Source organism: Drosophila persimilis, unplaced genomic scaffold (genome assembly GCF_003286085.1).
Source record: "Drosophila persimilis strain 14011-0111.01,24,50 unplaced genomic scaffold, DperRS2 tig00000191-arrow-pilon, whole genome shotgun sequence".
Classification (NCBI taxonomy): domain Eukaryota; kingdom Metazoa; phylum Arthropoda; class Insecta; order Diptera; family Drosophilidae; genus Drosophila; species Drosophila persimilis.
The window spans coordinates 7,961,790-7,978,881 of record NW_020825298.1 but is presented as its reverse complement, the minus strand read 5'-3'; the positions used below and the strand labels follow the sequence as shown (position 1 = coordinate 7,978,881).

Sequence of the window (17,092 nt, the reverse complement as noted above, 5' to 3'; positions counted from 1 at the left end):
TGGCAACCTCTTGTGCAACCTCTCATCTCTCGAGGCAACAGCATCAATGCGGTCAAGTGGTAAAAGGAAAGAAGGAAACAAAAGATCCAAAAAACAGTCAGGGTCTTCGCTGGCATTGCTTCTGAGGTGAGCGGCTGAGGGAGAGGGAGTATGTTTGTCCGAAAAGAGAGGGAGTTACGTTCGTCATGATCACGATAATGATGATGATGGTGATGATTGCAAGCGGGCCCCGAAAAACAGAGACAAAACAGAGGCACAGGCACAGGCAGAGGCAGAGGCTGCTGTGCCTGTAATTAAGGCAGTGCACAGTGGAACTAAATTGTTTTTGTTGCTGCCGGAGAAATAGCAAAACAGTAAACGGTGAACCAAAGCAGAGGCAGTAGAAGTAACAGCAGAAGCAGCACAGAGAAGATGTAGTTAAAGAAGAAGGGGAAGAGAAGCAAAGAGAAAACGGTAGCCGCCTCATAGGGCGAGCGAATTGTTATGCTAGTCGTTGACTTCCCCCATCAGCAACTGTTGCTGCTGCCGCTGCCTGCTGCCTGCTGCCTGCTGCTGCTGCTGTTGTGTGCCTGCTGCTGCTTTGATACCCAGTAATTGTATGTAGATTAGAAGGGTATATAGTATTGGAAGAGATGTATGCTTATAGCAGGAGGACAGAAAGTGCATCGACCCAAACTGTGTTTCACATAAAAGATTGAGTAGCCAGAGAGCCAGATACACAAATCCTATTTGGTAGTACTTATAGATATCCACGAAATGTCATCTAGAATTGATAAAAAAAACGTAAGTAGCAGCAGTAGTGTGCCCTTGAATCGAAATGGGGACATGACAATCCCCAAATACCAAGCAAAACTATGTATTTGGAATACTAATACCAATTCACTTCACCCGGTAAAGTTGTTCTCGGATTGGTTTCCCTCCTGTTGAATTGCATGCAAAGACTACAGGGTATCCCATTGATTGAATCTTGATGGTTTCTCTACTTTGCTCTGTGCATATTTTGCATCGCTTTACGATTTTAAAATAAATTACTTGAAAATTGTGTAAAACATGTGGCCAACTGGGTGTCTGACTGTCTGGGCTGTGCTGTGGGGAAGAGGGGAGGGGAGGGGTAGGCTAGAGTGTGGGGCCGGCAACAGGTTCATTGATCGCATTTGAAATGCTTCGTTGGCCCGACATTAGCGGCAGGTAGGAGGCAGGTAGGAGAGCGGCACAAGATCGTTTTGGGTTTGGGGTTTGGGGTTTTGGGTTGGGCCCTGGGATCTCGCATCTCCTCGAATCGAATGCGAATGGGAGTGGGGGATTGTTGAGCCTAATTAATGATATTTAGGTGCATTTCAAAGCCCCTGGGGGCTGTCAGCAGTACACGCATTTGTCATTTGTTCTTGGTATATTCTTTATTTAATAATTAAAGCTCTTATTTAGTTTTCTTTTTGCCTCATTTCTGTTTGGTTGTTGTCTTTGGTTGTTGTTTTTTTTGGTTTTGTTTTGTTTTGTTTTGTTTCCAACATAAAATGGCTGTCTCTGCTTGTATATGTATGTATATTGTATGTGTTGTATATAATATAATATAATCATAATGCATACATTTATTATCGTGGAAATCTCTATTTAAAATATATAAAATATATATATTTATTTTTGGTTTTTGGTTTTGCTGACTAAAAATGAAGCTTTTTCACTCATACAAACACTGAACCCAAAAAAAAGGGAAATCAGCATTTTAAAGATCATATCTTTAAATGACAAAGTAACTACTGGATTCTGAATGCATGTACATACACATGAAGTACATAATATTCTATATAATTATTGTTTGATCTACCATGAAATGTGTGTGTGTGTCTGTCGTTCTAAAAAAACCTTCAACCTATCAAAAAAAGTCAAAGCCTATAAAAAATCTCTATCATAATTTGTGGTGTGTCTAACTAAGAGTTCGTTTATGAGGCATACGGGAAAGGAAAGTATAGGGATTCGATTTCTGTAACAATAAATATTTTTTTGCATAATTTTTTTTGTTTTGAAATATTAATTTCCTTTTAAGTAATTTCAAATATTTTGGTCTCTAGTTTACGCTTGTTTTTCTGTAAATAGACATTTATCTAAACTTTGAGCCTTTGAATACCTAAACATTTTCAATCTATACGAATTCCTATATACATTAGACAATCAATTTTTTGGTCTGCTGTATGATCATTTCTCTCATTTCATTTTTTGTGGCTAAATATATACTATATATATGTATATGTGTATGACATGACAACCTCACTAAACATAAGTATTATATGTGTGTATATACCTATATATGAATATATTTTGTAAGAATACATACCAAAAATTCAATTGTATTCCTTTCAAATGTTCAAAATAGTTTTAAACCCGCTTTGAATGATCGACTAAATTCCTTGGACTAAGCAATCATCTAATCTTGGACTATAACTAGTTGTGGTTTCTCCTTGGCTTAAGTTCTATATATATATATATATATATAAGTATATATTATATGTAATGTAGTACCCGTACTAGTGTCGAACAATGTTTGAAAATCGTTTTGTTTAATTATCTTTAGTTTTAATCCATGAAGTAGCTGAAACTTCGACGCTTTCGACGGCTGCCCAAGGCCGATCTGGAGCGTGTCTTCAACCTTAGTTACCCGGACTTTATCCAGCGATCAATGGAGTACTCCAAGGCGGATATCCAGCTGAAAGGAAGGTCATAAGATAGATAGATGCAAGGTGTATGTCGTGTGGTGCTACTCTACCGCTTCTTATCCATTTCGCTTTCAGTGCAGAAATAATAGTGACGCAATTTCGTTTCTGGTGGTATTATCTCGAATGAGTTCTTCTTGCCGGACGCATTCGTGGACATTGAGGCCACCTTGTAGCCGTGCAGGCAGGCCATTCCTAAAGAAACGCAATTAATTGTCTGGCTGTCCGTCTATCGGGCTGCTGGCCCCGTGACTCACCGAATGCACTCTTGCTATTTGCATCTTGGTAAAAATAGAGGCAGGCATCCTTAAGTACACAATAGCGTTTCGACCAGCCGCACCACCTTGAGCCCAATTTCAGCAAATAGCCAAAGCAATCAGGCCTCTGAATGCTGGTCGGAGCCTGGTACAGGCACCGGGCACTGTGAGGGGAAAATGATGTGAGAAACGAAGCCTCACGTTAATGGTTATTTTTCTCTAAAATCAGTATCCCACACACCTCTTGTCCAGCCACTGGTTATCCTGGGAGGCAGCCTGGCGCAGCAGATTCAGCCATCTGTTGGCCAAATCATCAGAGTCGGCGGCCACGTACATGGGTATGCCCTCTCCAGCGTCCACTTTGAAGGCAAAAGGCTTGCCGATGTCCACGGGGCACAGATCCACAGTATGCTTGGCCATGATCATGGCCCCAACGGGCTGCGAGTCCTGGAAAACGATGAGCAATGAGGTTTAAAGTGCCCCTAAAATATTCCATTCACTTACGTCTTCCGTTTTGTAGTAGTACAGACAATTATCCGGCCTCAAGGAGAACCAACGTCGCACCCATTTCTTGGCATTGGGCGCCCCCTTGGCCTGGCCGCTCTGGCGCCACAGATAGCCACTGAAGATGGGCTCGCTGGGGGGCTCCAGTTGCTCGTGCATCAGGACACCAATGGTGCGGGCCACCTGAAGTTCCAGCTTCTCGCAGCCATCGTGCGCGATCTTCACGACCTCGGTGTGGTGTTTGTCCAGCACTTGGACGCCGTTAACCGATATGATAATGTCGCCAACCTCCAGGCCAGAGCTCTCCGCCGGGGTCTCCGGCTCGATGGCGGCCACAACGACGGGCTTTGAGCCATGGATGCGGAAACCGAACTCCCCCGAATCACTCTTCACCACAACTGTTTTGTCCACGCCTGCAAAGAGCGGAATACATAATCAAGAGATTGTATGTGTGGAGAAAGAGATTTGTTTTTATTTCCGGAATCTGTTCCGTACACTATTTACCCCTCGTGCCGTTGCTTAGCTTTGATATCACAAAACTTTCACGTGCCCATACCAAAAGCATTAGCTTTAAGACCTCCTCCAACTTGCGGCGCACCGAATCCGGCGTGGAATTCGAGGCTATTAATTCTGTGGCACAAACAACGAAAAGGGCTTATCAAATCATGGCCTTAAACAGGCGCGCCAGCTGCTCTGTTTACCCACCAATCATTGGAACTAAGATTTGTGTAAATATCGACTCTAGCCTTGGTAATCTCTCACAATTTTCGCACTTTTTTTCACATTTGGGAAGCGTTTTACGGTCGGCACACAACAAAGCACGCACCACAACTAACCAAAAAGAAAACTAAGAGCATAGTTTTTGGTTTTTTACGGTCTGTCTGTCTCTATGCCAAGTGCCGGTCATGAAAATTCGGAGCGCCATCGACCCACCGCCCGACCGACCGACCATTCATTATCTATGAAAAGTTCTCCCGCTCTGACCGGCAATGGCTCTCCTCTCGCTCTTAGCGAAACATTGCGCACGTTGTGCCAAAATTAGAATATTGTTTGGTTGTAAAGAAACAGGGTGTTCAAAGGTTGTGTGCGCCAAACAGGGTGTCTAAAGGGGAGTGTACTAAGTCCCAGGGTCCGGTGGGGAGGGTTCTCCTTGTACTTACGGAAATTGTTGTTCTTCTGGCGATGATACATCTCCAGCGTGCATCGACGCTGAACGAGACGATGGAGAATCACCTGGTACTTGGCATGGAAACCCTTCTCGGACTCGGTAGAGGCACGGCGCTCCCGCGAACGATCTGTGGGCAAGGAAGAACCATCTATATCAGTGGCCAATGACAGTTCAGCATGTACCTTTACCGAAACACTGATGATCCAGCTGCGTCCAGAGATCATCGTCCGTGAGGCGGGTGTATCGGCCCTCGTCGTAGTGGCCCTTGTAGATGATATGATGGTTCTGTTCCGTGTTGATATCGGGCAGGACACAGGGACTAGAGCCGGCCGGACGCAGAACAGGAGTATTGGGCAAGCTGGGAGCTCGACCGCGCTCCTCGCTCTTGGCTCTGATGTTCTCCTGGCGGGTCTTGTAGTGCCTGCCCCTCTCGCCAGCGTGATAGCGCTCCTCGGATCGGAAACGCTTGTCCATTTTCTTGTACAGCCGCTGTGTGGTTTTCGTGGTCACCGGGGAGTCGGCAAAGTCCGATGGCGGCTTCACAATGTCCGCCTCCTGTTCGATGTAGGGTATCGACTCCACAGAGTCGCCTGCGAGCTCCTGCTGCTTGCCCTCCATCTCCTTGCCGCAGTGATGGCAGTGTCCCTGATCGGTGGCACTGGCCGCCGTGCCATCAGCCTCGCTGTAGAACACGGAGTCGGAACCGGGCGACACCGAGCGCAACGACTCGATGGACTTGGCCTTCAGCTGAAACGTCGCCTCCGACGTGGACTTGGATTGGGTGCTGCTTACTGTGGGCAGTTTCGGCGACAGCAGGGATGTGGGCGTGGCACAGCTGTGGGGCTTCTTCAGCTGCTCCTGCTCCTGCGCCTGCGGCGGCGGTGGGGCCGCTCCCATGACTGTTGTGGTTGTGGTTTCCGTTGTTATGGCTGCTGTGGTGGGCACAATGCTCGGCCTGGGACTCGGACCCAGTGTGGTGGTCATGCTGGCATCCAGCAGCAGCTCCGTATCCCCACTGGCGCTGCTCAGGCCATAGATAGTGGGCCTAGTCCTTCGGGCCACTGCCGCCGCCAGGACATCTTCGCGGGAGCTCTTGCGCAACTGTCGTCGTATCTTCGGACGGAAACGTTTTATTTTGCTGGGACTGCCGTTCTCCAAGGCTCCAGCAGCGCTGTGCTGCTCTGGGGACTGCAGCGATTGCTGCTTTCCCGCCGCGGCCTTCTTGATGGGACTAGTGAGGGCTCGCATGTTCTCCTTCTCGATGTCCAGCTTCATGCTGGTCTTTCGCCGCTTGTTATCCTCGTGCCTCAGGCGTCGTGCCTTGCACGTGGTCGTCACCTGCTCCTCGTCGTCCTCGTCGTGGGGACTCTCGTAGTAGCCGGAAGAGGAGTAGCGCACCTCGCTGCGCTCATCCTCGGATATGGAGTCCGGTTTGGGTTTGCCTTTGACCGCTGCTGCCACCGCCGCCACCGCCACGGCCACCGCCTCTGGTGCCTCTGCCTTGATTTGCTGGGCACTGGTGGAGGAGCTGGTGGCCACCGCCTGGGTCTGCTGGGAATCTTTAGCTGGAGATTTGATCACCTGACAACTGCCCGAGGACGTGGTGCTGCTGATCGAATGCGAGGGCGACTTTTTCGTCAACTCTGCCACAGAACCCCCCATGGGGGACTTAAGCGAAGACTGCGACACTTTGGTTTGCTTTTCCGAGGATCCATCATGGAGCAGGTCCTCCCGCATGGAGTACAGAGAACTGGCGCTCTCGAAGGAGCTGCCCGCATGGGTCTTCTCCAGCTGTGAGCTTTGAGTGGAAACTGTTGAGAGGAAAAGGAAGAAAAGATAGTTGGAAGATGTATCTAAGGTTCTGCAAGATATGTGTGTTTCACAGCTAAAGCAATGCGAGCAAGGCATTTATCAGGCAACAACAACAAACTAGAGGGAGAGAGTTTTACAGAAATAGAGAGAGAGAGAGAGAGACAGTTAGAAAGAAGGCTGATGATGAGGCTAAGACTATACGCTAATAGGCTGATTAACACTAGGACTAGGGCTGTAAGCATGAAAGTTGTGAGCGGTGTCCTCATTCGGTTGATTGATTGATCGATTGATTGGTTGATTAGTTGGCTGCTGATGGAACAAGGCACAAGGCTGCACACAAACAACATTGATGGATTAACACTTAGGTTAGAGGACAATTACGAGTACGAGTACGAGTACACACACAGAATACACACAGAGTATGTCTTTTTGGGGCCCAAACCTGGCACTTGTGTGGCGGACGATGAACTTGTCGTTGTCGGCGGTGTCTTAATACCTGGTGTACGCTTCGAGTTGTCCGTACAGGTGGCATACTCATCTGTATTCGTGCTGCACTCTGAGATATCCGCACTTCTGGCATAGTCCGCCCCAGCCATGGGCAGAAACGAGGCGTCCGAGTGTCTAAAACAAGTAGATTTTTGGGCATTAAAAGACAGACGTTCTAGGACGTGGCGCCTACCTCTGTTTGCCGCCTACACCACTCGGATACATCAGCTGACGAGCATCCGGCACGGACCCTCTGGGCATCATGCTGCGCTTGGGCAGTGGCGAGGTTATGGCAGAGTCCAGGGGTTGATTGCTCGATGGGGTCACGGCAATCGCTGGCGGCGGTACCAGAGGCAGAGTGGAGGCAGGCCTGGAAGTTGTTGGTGTCGGGGTCTTGATGATCTTTGGCAGTGTTTGTAGGCCATAGGTGGGACTCTATCGAAAAACGGAGGAAGGGCAGAATGAAGATCAGGAATCCCTCAAAAGAAACACTCTAAATCACCTGTTCTTCAAAATCCAGGGCATCCGTGTCCACAGAGCTACGCTGCTGATGCTGCAGCAGGAGATTCTTTCGCTTCGACGACGGAGTCAGCAGCAAATTGGAGCTGTACGAACCGTCGGAGATGTGCTGATCGGCGGTTAGGACGGTGACCTGCGACTCGTTCCAGATGCCGTCGGAATGATCGCGTGTGGTGTCGTTGGCCAGCGAGTCTGAGGATGGATAAGTTGAGACATTGGCCAGCAGCAGCTCCTCCCGGCATGGGCTGGCCGGAGTGGAGGGCAGACGGAGTCCGGGCCCGGGAGTGGGAAAGATGCCCGCTGCAGCGGCATAGTCATCGTCCAGGCTGACGGATCGTTTGCGGAACTGCGAGCGCTTGTCCTGAATGTCCTCGAGGATGAGGGGTGGTGGCGGCAGCTGTGGTGGCTCCACCTTGCAGCCACACGGGATAATGTTCTCATAGATGGGCTCCTCATCGTCGGGATGATCATTCTCCGTTCTGTTGCGCTCTGATTCGGCCTCCTCTTCGTCTTCCTCCTCCTGGTCCTGGTCCTGGGTGTCGTCCTCTTCTTCGTCCTCGTCGCTGGGCACAAGTTCAGCTTTTCTAACCTCAACATCGACTGACTTTGGCTTCGGGAGCGTGTGAGCAGCGGCCTGGGCCATCCGCTGCTGCTGCATCTTCCGCATGGCGATCTCCGCCTTGTGCTGCTTTCGGTGTTTCACCTGCAGCTTGGGACTGGGCTTCGGCGACACGTGCGGCTTAAAGTCAATGAAAATCTCCTGCTCATCGCGCCTGGTCCCGATCCCCACCTGAGTGTCATCCGGAAAGCAGCTCACCTTGTCGCGTCGCCGGAAGGATGTGCGCGGTCCAAAGCCGTCGATGAGCTTCTCGGTTTGGCCATAAACCGGCATGGACTGACGCCGCAGGTCGTCCCTTCGAAAGGGCGAGTCCATCATCTGGGGCAGCATGGACATGCGACGGGCCGCCTGCTCCATGCACACCTCCGAGCTGTAGCTCTCCGTCTCGTGCGGATGCGAGGGGCCGTCCTCCTCCTCCTCATCGTCGTAGTACTCCTCCACGTCCTCCACGTCGTCGTCGTTCTTGCAGTACTCACTCGGCGGCGGCAGCAGGTGGGGACGCGTAAAGTCCAGGTCTATCCCGTTGTCCGGGATGAGGTCCACACACTCCGTAATATGCTTGCACATATCGTGGCTGTGCAGGGTATCCGCTCGTCGGGGCAGACTGTTCGAGTAGTAATCCGTTTCCGTGCGCGCATGCGAGGTGCACGCCCGTCGCGGCAAACTGTTGCTCTCGTAGTCGAAGCTCTCATTGAGGGCCACCGCGGCGGCATTCACATTCACGTACTCCACATTCTGTTCCGCCGCAGAGGGACGTCCTCTGCTCAAATGCTCCATGCCCAGGCCGTAGCTGTGGGGATCCAAGAGCGGAGGCGGCGGCTTGTAGTACATGATGTTGTTCTGGGCATCCGAGAGGGTTTGCAGAGGAGTCACATCCTGGGACTGAGTTCGGTAGATCATTTCATGGGGGTAAATCATTCTGCGGGGTGGGAAGTATTAGGGTTTAGTATTTACAAACTCAAAATCAACGAGGTTTTCCTCCTATATGTGTCTTACCCCTGCTGATAGTGATACGGCTGTACATCCTTGCCATTGGGAATCTCCGAGAGACTCTTCGTTAACTTCTTGCCGTTCTGCAGGCCATTGGTCTGGGCGCCCTGCGAGACCACCTTAACCCGATGTGGAGGCCTAGGACTCAACGACAAGACTTGGGTGCTATAGCCCGCCGCCTGACGTCGGGCGGCCACATCCGTTTGCGTGGCCTGAGTTTTCATCGCATTCCGGAACTTTTTCTCCACAATAAGGACCTCAGGACTGGGCGGTGGCAAGGCCATGGGCAGAGGTTGTGGTATGATGAGACCCAACATGTTATCTAGAGGAAAATATGATTCGAAATAAGAATCGATGGATCTGGGGATGGCATTGTTCATACCCGGCAGTGGCTGATGGAGATGAATAGGCGCATGATGATGCTGGCATGTCGCGAGTTGCACTGGCGGTGGCAGCCAGGTTTTGGGCAGCGTGGAGCTCTGCGGCACTGTGGGCTGCAGTGTCTCGTACATGGAGCCAGAGGCAATGATGGGCTTCTTGCCGCCAATCAAACGCTCCTGACTGCTGGCCGTCCTCAAGCGTCCCGACGGTCGGAAACCCGCATTCACGTTCATGTCGAAGCTGGTGAGGGTATGCGAGCGAGCAAAGCTCACATGTTTGGTTCTGCAGAAAGAAGAGAAACAGATTAAAGAGGATTCTCCATAGAGCGTACTGTAGCTATGTCTATTATGTACCTTCCCGCCTGCTGCTGCTGCTGCTGCTGATGGTGATGGGTGTTCGGCATCGTGGCGTACGTGGGGCAGTGATACGAGCTGTGGAGTAAGTAAATCACACAGGACTATTAGCTGAACTCTCTCCTGGCAGCAGGGACTTGCGACTAATTCTTGCAACTTTTATTTCAACTATACTTTGCTTTTCTTTGGTTTTTGGTTTTTGTTCATTTGCTTTTTGGTCACGTGCAGACACATATGTAACATAAATAAAACATTTTTAGCTCACTTTTTTGGTTAATATTGTTTTTTGGTTTTTTTTTTGTTGTTTGTTCTTTTTTCAGATATTATTTAAGTTTAGATTTTTGTCTTTAGATTTTAGATCACTTTACATACCAAACATTTAGATTAGCGATTTGATTGGTGTGTGATGTTGGTGGTGTAGGATTTGGTGGAGCGCAAAGCTCGACATAATAATTCCGTAGCAAAACATCCTGGTAAAAGGATTCAAGTGGTGCTGTACAACAAGTTGCCCTTTACACATTTTGTTCATTTTTCAGTTTTGTTTTTTTGGTTTTTTTTTTTGTATTTGTGGGGTATTTTTTCATGGTTCAATTTTGGTTATTGGTTTTTTATTTTTTACAGTCGTTTTTCGATTGATTTTTGAGGAGAGAAGGATAGGTGAATGAATAACGAAAGAGTATACGAAAAAAGGTATTTTTTATACAGCATTTCTAGTTCTCATTTCGGGCAGAAGAAGATATTCAATTCAATATTGTTGTGGTTGGATAGAACTTTGAAAGCAAAAGCAATGATGCCATGATGCCATTATGCATTGTATGGTGGTGATAGAGGTAGGCGCTGAGTGTTGTCTTTGGGTTCAGGCAAGCATTGCAAGCGTATTAGAGCTATAGAACACTATATGGGTGGGGGGTGGGGGTGGATCTATAGAGAGTACGAGTGGAACAGTAGAGAGTTAGAGACTACAGATAGTGCGACAGTTTTAAGCATGATCTAGCGACAGTTGGCATAGCAGTTTTACAGTTTTACAGTTGTAATTTTTGGGTTCTTCGGTTCTGGTTTTTTGTTGGGTTCTCTTCGGAGGACATACCTATGGTTCGTTTGGTACTCGGTGTTGTTGTTGGTTTGCTGTTGCTGTTGCTGCTGCTGCTGTCCTATCCAGGTATATCGTCCACCCAGATCCGGTTCACTCGACTTTCCCGTGCTTAGAATCGAGGCTGGTTGTCGTCGAAAATAGGAACTATCCAATTCGTGTGTGTCCGTATAGTTGTTCTGATATCTAAAGATACGATTTGATTATTCTCGCCGCATATCTTCGGATGTATCGACTGCTACACACCGTGGATACTTCTCGAATGGCGCATATGCTGCCAGATTCTCGTCGGAGGGCACTCGACGGCCCACACAGCCGCCCAGAAAGCTGCCCGACTGCGTCTGTCCGCGACGCGAAAGGCACCCAAAGAAGCGTTCTCGACGCGGACGCTGCTCTATGCTATGCAGCTGTCGATCTGTTAGGCAGTACTAAACAAAACACAAACATATTAATTGAGAGGCTAATCTCAAGGAAGGGTTTCCTCACCTGTTCTCTGATATCCCCGCGCGAGTAGACGGAGGCGCGTGGTTGTAGCTCGGTGGAAAGCGTGTGACGGAGTCGTCGTCGGCCCGTGTTTTCATCTTCGGAGTCGTAGCTGCGGTCCATATGGCTGGAGTAGGTGGCCTGCGGTGGTAACAGATAGTTTTAATCACTTACTTTTCGTTGGCAAACTTGCCAAAGCGATTTCTTGGCATATTACTCATACGACATGTGGTGCCAAACATTTCGGAATTGCTGGTTTTTGAGTAGTCTAAGGCTTTGGGTCTTTGATACCAACATTTACTACTAGTTCTAACCATTCGCATCGTCAATCTATGATATTTCTATTCCTTTTCTGTCTTCAACTTTCCTCTGCCTTTCTGTCGTCCTTTCATTATTTCATCAACCACTTGCACTTCCTCTGACCTTCTGAACTTCTGTCTATCTGCCATGACATTCAATTACAATCTCTTTTAATGACTCTACAACTCTTTCAACTTCTTCATTGCCATCTAGGCTATCCTTTCCTTCCATCTCTTTTTTAATGATTCGTTTGAATCATCGTTGGACTCCCAACCTAAGATTTCCATCGAAATAATTGTGTCAATCATCCGCCAGTGGCAGTGGCAGTGACAGTACCTCCTGCCACTTGAGATTCCCCCTAGTCACATCGGTGGCACACATTAATTGTCTGCCCCCCCGAGCCGCACGCTTTGCGGTGATACGAACCTTAGCGGAGACCTCAATGTTGCCCAATGACACAGCATGGTGTAGACCTGTAAATGAAATGTATTTCGTTTCATTTGCCGTTTGCGAGGAGTACATAAAACATGGCGTACATAAAATGTGTGATTATGTGTCTTGGAACTGCCATGTTGTAGTCAGGAGAACAGAACTCAAGGACTTACCACTGCCGGCAGTGCCGCTGCGAGGACCAGAGCCCGTGCCCGTGCCAGTGCCAGTGCCAGTCGTTGATGCTGTGCCCGTGCCCGTGCCACGCAAGGCAATATCCATTTTCAGCGAAACAAACAAAAAGTAAAAGAAATAAAAGTGGAAATGGAAAAGAAAAGAAAAGGAAAACGAAAAGCGAAACAAGGGCAGACACACACACACGCACACACACACACAGACACGGAGAATGAGCAGAGCGTAGAGATATCCTTCTGAAATCTATATATATATAGATATATCTGGAGGCGGGGATAGAATATCTTCGTTGTTCTTGCTGTCAATTGTCTGAAATCTTTCGCTTCAGCTGCTGTTCCTGCATCTCCGCCCGCACCATCATTGTCGGCACCATCATCGACAGCATCGTAGCATCAATATTGATAATTAAAAAAACTTAATTCCTACAAGTTCTCCAAGAGTAGAGCTTCGTTGTTTCGACTTGAATGGTTTCATTTGAGTTATCCTTTGTATCCGTTTTGCTCCCAGGCACACACTCTCCGATGCTGCCCTTTGTACACTAATCTTTCTGTGGACTTATGCAAGGCAGTCGTCAGCAATCGATATTCGCGTTGCCCAAAAAAAAGGGGCACCGTTGTGCCGTTTGAAAAAGCCGTAGGAAAAACGCACCGACCGGAGCTGAGTTTTCCGGGAGACTTTCCCTGCTGCTGTTGTCCTTCCTCGCCAAAAAGTGCGTTCCCATTAGTAGTTTTTCGGTTAAATATTCCTTATATCTCCGGGTATTTCCATATCGTAGTCCTTTCCTTTTTTGCGTGCAAAGGTTTTTCTATATGTGTAGGTATGTGCGCGCGTGTGTGTGTGTGAGTGTGTGGGGCGCTGCGTGTGGCTTTAGGTAACCCGACAGACGACAGCGTTACGGAATGGAATGGTATCCAAAAAACACGCTCCGTGCGCCGTGGCGTTGATGCTGGAACTGAAACGAAATGCGAAATGGTACCCACTCGCAGGACGTCTCCGCACATCCGAGACGCACACGAGAGTACGCGAGCACCAGAGTACCGGAGTGGAGCTCTGCCACAAACGAGAGTCTCTCCTCTCGCCAAGAGCCAGAGCGAGAGAGAGCGAGAGGAGTCCTCCTGGAAGCGAGGCAAACATAAAACAGATGTTCGGCATCTGTGGTGTGGTGTGGTGCGTGGCAGCCACTGCAAAAGCGCAACAATGGACTTGTCTCGTGGGCGGTGGCGGGGGGTGTTGGATCCGGACGCCTGGAAGTAGGCAACAGAGCGTGCGTATGCGCATGACAGCGCAGCGGCGACGTCGACTGAGGAGGCTTGGGGCTGCTGCAGCAGTGGCAGCAACTGAAACAGCAGCAGAAGTGGCAGCAATTGTAGCAACAGCGGCAGTGTGGCAGCGGGACAGCCTCAGCCGAGGCGACACCGCGCGGCACGTATCCCCAAAAACCCAGCCAGCGGCTAAATTTCACTTAGAACGCATGTTGGACGCGTCGACCAAAGTTGACTTCACACGACGAGCCCGCTTTAAGGCACACCCCCCCCCCCCCCCACACACTCCCCTGCACAAGATGTGATCCCCCCGGCCCGGTCTCTTACCCTGGCAGGCTTTAATCGAAGCAACGAAGCTTTTATGCCCTTGCCTTGCGGAAGAATTTAATTGGTTTTCGTGTGTCTGTTCGGGGGCCGGGCAGCTCGCGTCGGCATTAGGAGTAGTTAGGTTAATTTGCTTGAGATATCTGCCACAAATGAAAGAACAAAGCCACACAGAAGCCCCCGAGAACGGAAGCTGCAGCTAACAGCTGGAGGCTGTTCGTTTCCCACGAATACCAACAGTATTTTCGCCCAAAATAAAAGCAAACATTTCGTGTGGCATACTCTTGGGGGCAATATTAAATCGCTTTCTGGGGGCAATCGCCGGCTCGGCGTCTGCCTTATAGTGTTATGGCAAGTAGTCGCATAAAAGTTTAGAAGAATGCCCAAAAAATGTTGGCTATAAAGCCGCTGGGATGACATTTCGGAGATCCTTTATGGCTAGTTTGGGCAAGATTTTGGTCTTAAGGGATTTCGTTCTTTAAAAGTTAACACTTTGATTGTGGTTTTGTTTGCAGGAATTACAAGAAGTCTCCAATGTTTTCTAATTAGGAGAAATCATATCTTTATCCATATACTATTACCACAATACGATCACGATTCCATCTATAAACGATTCATTTAAGAGGCCATAAAAAGAGCATATAAATGTTCATTTTTCGCCACAGTTATGTGGCTGAAAGAAAGGATTTCGCACCATTCATCAGAAAGGATCAATGTCAAATTGAAGACCACAATGGACCCTCACTTTTTGTGGATAAAACCATACATAAGTGTATCAATAAGATTATATTTTTATGAATGATGGCTAACCAAAGAGCAGAGCAAATCATAATTTCTCAGAGCCGAAATCCTTTGCTGAGTCAACAAGTCAAGGGATCATGACCTCCCCACTTTTGAGCTCCCTTGAGCTATGGCAATCTTTAATCAGTTATATAGCCAAAATGCCCCAAACGCTGCCCTAACCATTTCCGCAATATAGATGACAATAGTTTCCGTTTCGGCCCTGTGTGTTTGCTTAACCAAAATCAACCCTCCGTTGGGTGGAGGGAGGAGGTCTGGCCAGGATAAACCCTCAGTGTGTGTGAGTGTGTGTGCTTTCTGGGTAGAATAAACCATATCTGGGTATGTTTGGGCTGTGTTCTGTGTGGCATGCATATGTATGAGGAAACTCTTTCCTCATGTATGTAAGCTTGCAGCAAATTGTCTTATGGCTTTTTGGCCATGTGCCTCGAGACGAGACGAGAAGGCTCTGTGAAGTTTCTCGCCCTGCGAGCCGCTTACTACGCAAATATTCAGAGACTTAAATGTGCTTTGCGCCGACTACTGGCACGACTACGGCCCCAAGTCAATACAAGGCAAATATCAAGCATACGCAGTGTGGCTCCCGACGCCGAAGCCATAGCCGAAGCCCCGGCATACAATAATGCATGAAAAATTGAGCATGTCATTGACGTTGTGTGGAATTGTTATATGTGCTCTGCGCCGATGGCGGCCTCTCGTCGCCTGTTTACAGTCTAGGCACGTACCATAATGGGGACCTCGGGGCTATATGTACAATATATGCAACATTAAGAGGAGGTCTTGACTTTGGCAACGGCTAGGGTAAACTTTTTAATCGGCCCGGCTTTACAGTGTGCCGTGGCCCCCGCACTTTTTGGGGCATGGCTTTGTGCTGGTGTTTGCCCCAAACCACACACAAATTGACGGTTTATGTTAATGCCATTAATTAATAAATGAAATATGACATTGGCAGTGCTGTTGAACTTGTTTATTAAATTTTAGCACGTAATAAATGGAAACTTCACTGTGGCCACTGCCAAATCCTTTGTCCTCTGTCCCCTGTCCTCTGTCCCCTGTCCCCTGTCCTCTGTCCCTTTTGTCATTGTTTTCGGGTTAAAATGTTCAGCCTGGGGCTGTCATTTATTGCAAAGACCCTAATTGAATGGAATTGAATGTAGTCCGTGTTAAGTTTCCATTTAGGTGTTTCCTTTATTAACATTTATCACACTAAACTACTAATGATAAAGAGTTACAAAGTTTTGGAGTTTCTTGTTTAGGTTCGCTCCGAAAAATTCCCATATCTAAATCTCGGCACAGATAAAAATTGTTTTAGCTACAAGTTGCACCTTAAAATTGGTTAGTTTTCATTTTCATTTTTTGACAATTGTTTTTTTTTCGTTTGTTTTTGGTTTACTTTTTATTGGCACATAGATATGCTATTTAGTGTATGCTTATTTGATGCAAATTTTCATTCGTTTTATTCGAACACAAAATGGCGAACATTTATGTGGTTTTTCTTAGTGGAAAATTTTTATCAATTTATTTTAATGACCTTGAAAGAGTGAACAAATTTTGTGGTAGGATCTTAGTTTGCTTCGTAATATATGTATGCTAATGTTTTTTCTTTTATTGCATTTCCTGGCAGTTTATTTTGTTTCATTTTCACGTTTTTTGTCGGCCAAATGGTGTGTTGAGGAATACATTTTTCTTGGGTTTTCCAATTCGTGGTAAACATTTTATGGGCAAATATTCTGCTCACATTCATCTAAAATTTTTATGCATTTTTTTCTCTCAATTTCGTTTGGTTTTTCAATGACTTTTTGGATTAGGCATTCGCTGAACATATTGTACGAAATGTTCTTGGCCTTTTTGCATTAGATTTGTATCTTTTATTTGTTGTTGTTACCATTTTTATTGCAAAAACAACAATGTATTGACACTTGTACGCTGTTTTCCTTTCATATTTTGTTTATTTGCCATTTCATTAAGCTTTTCAAATATTTTATAAAATATTCTGTTTATTCAAGCCGCTGTTAAACGATGCGTTTTTGTACTGCCTGTCGTCTTTTCGCATCGAGAGCGTATTCGCAGCGGGTTAACATGTAAATCCCGCCGGTTTTTGTTGTCACACAGCATGACATAGTGGGTTCCCCTGCACGAAAATTCCCTGAATAATAACAAAAGAGTCACGAGAATGGCTTCAATTTGACGATGGGATATTTTCGATGGAATCGGTCGGCATAAAACGCACCGTGAAACAACAGCTCTGCCTTTTCCCATTTGCCCTTTGGTCTTTTTAGTTAAATGATTCATGCTATCGTTTTACTGGTGCACGAAACCTTTGTATTTATAGAATATTTTCCTTTTTTTTCCAACTAATTATTATATGTACACCTATGCAGCTCTGTTTCTGTTTCTGTTTCTGTTCTGTT

General features: G+C 47.3%; 1 protein-coding gene across 5 annotated transcripts; it reads right to left on the bottom strand.

Moving 5' to 3' along the window:
- Positions 1 to 2,190: 2,190 nt before the first annotated feature.
- Positions 2,191 to 12,407, bottom strand: LOC6588994. 5 transcript variants are annotated; one of them, XM_026988278.1, is made up of 18 exons: positions 12,276 to 12,407; positions 12,097 to 12,143; positions 11,374 to 11,511; positions 11,134 to 11,315; positions 10,885 to 11,073; positions 9,798 to 9,875; positions 9,446 to 9,726; positions 9,070 to 9,385; positions 7,438 to 8,992; positions 7,129 to 7,370; positions 6,892 to 7,070; positions 4,826 to 6,448; positions 4,630 to 4,764; positions 3,470 to 3,882; positions 3,207 to 3,412; positions 2,966 to 3,129; positions 2,762 to 2,903; positions 2,191 to 2,701 (listed from the first exon to the last, which is right to left on the bottom strand). In XM_026988278.1, exons 1-18 carry the CDS (start codon positions 12,379 to 12,381, stop codon positions 2,650 to 2,652), a joined length of 6,048 nt encoding a protein of 2,015 aa, XP_026844079.1. In that variant the 5' UTR covers positions 12,382 to 12,407; the 3' UTR covers positions 2,191 to 2,649. The 5 variants fall into 5 exon arrangements, with proteins under 5 accessions (XP_026844079.1, XP_026844081.1, XP_026844077.1 ...); XM_026988280.1 differs by having other exon boundaries at positions 6,946 to 7,070; XM_026988276.1 differs by having other exon boundaries at positions 9,070 to 9,726.
- Positions 12,408 to 17,092: the final 4,685 nt, after the last annotated feature.

Bases quoted from the DNA above. Each gene is read 5' to 3' on its own strand.
- LOC6588994 (XM_026988276.1), bottom strand. From the start codon at position 12,381: ATGGATATTGCCTTGCGTGGCACGGGCACGGGCACAGCATCAACGACT. The intron at 11,316-11,373 runs GTGAGGAAACCC...TGTTTTGTTTAG, and splicing joins GCGGGGATATCAGAGAACAG to TACTGCCTAACAGATCGACA. The intron at 11,074-11,133 runs GTGTGTAGCAGT...TCGTATCTTTAG, and splicing joins CCATTCGAGAAGTATCCACG to ATATCAGAACAACTATACGG.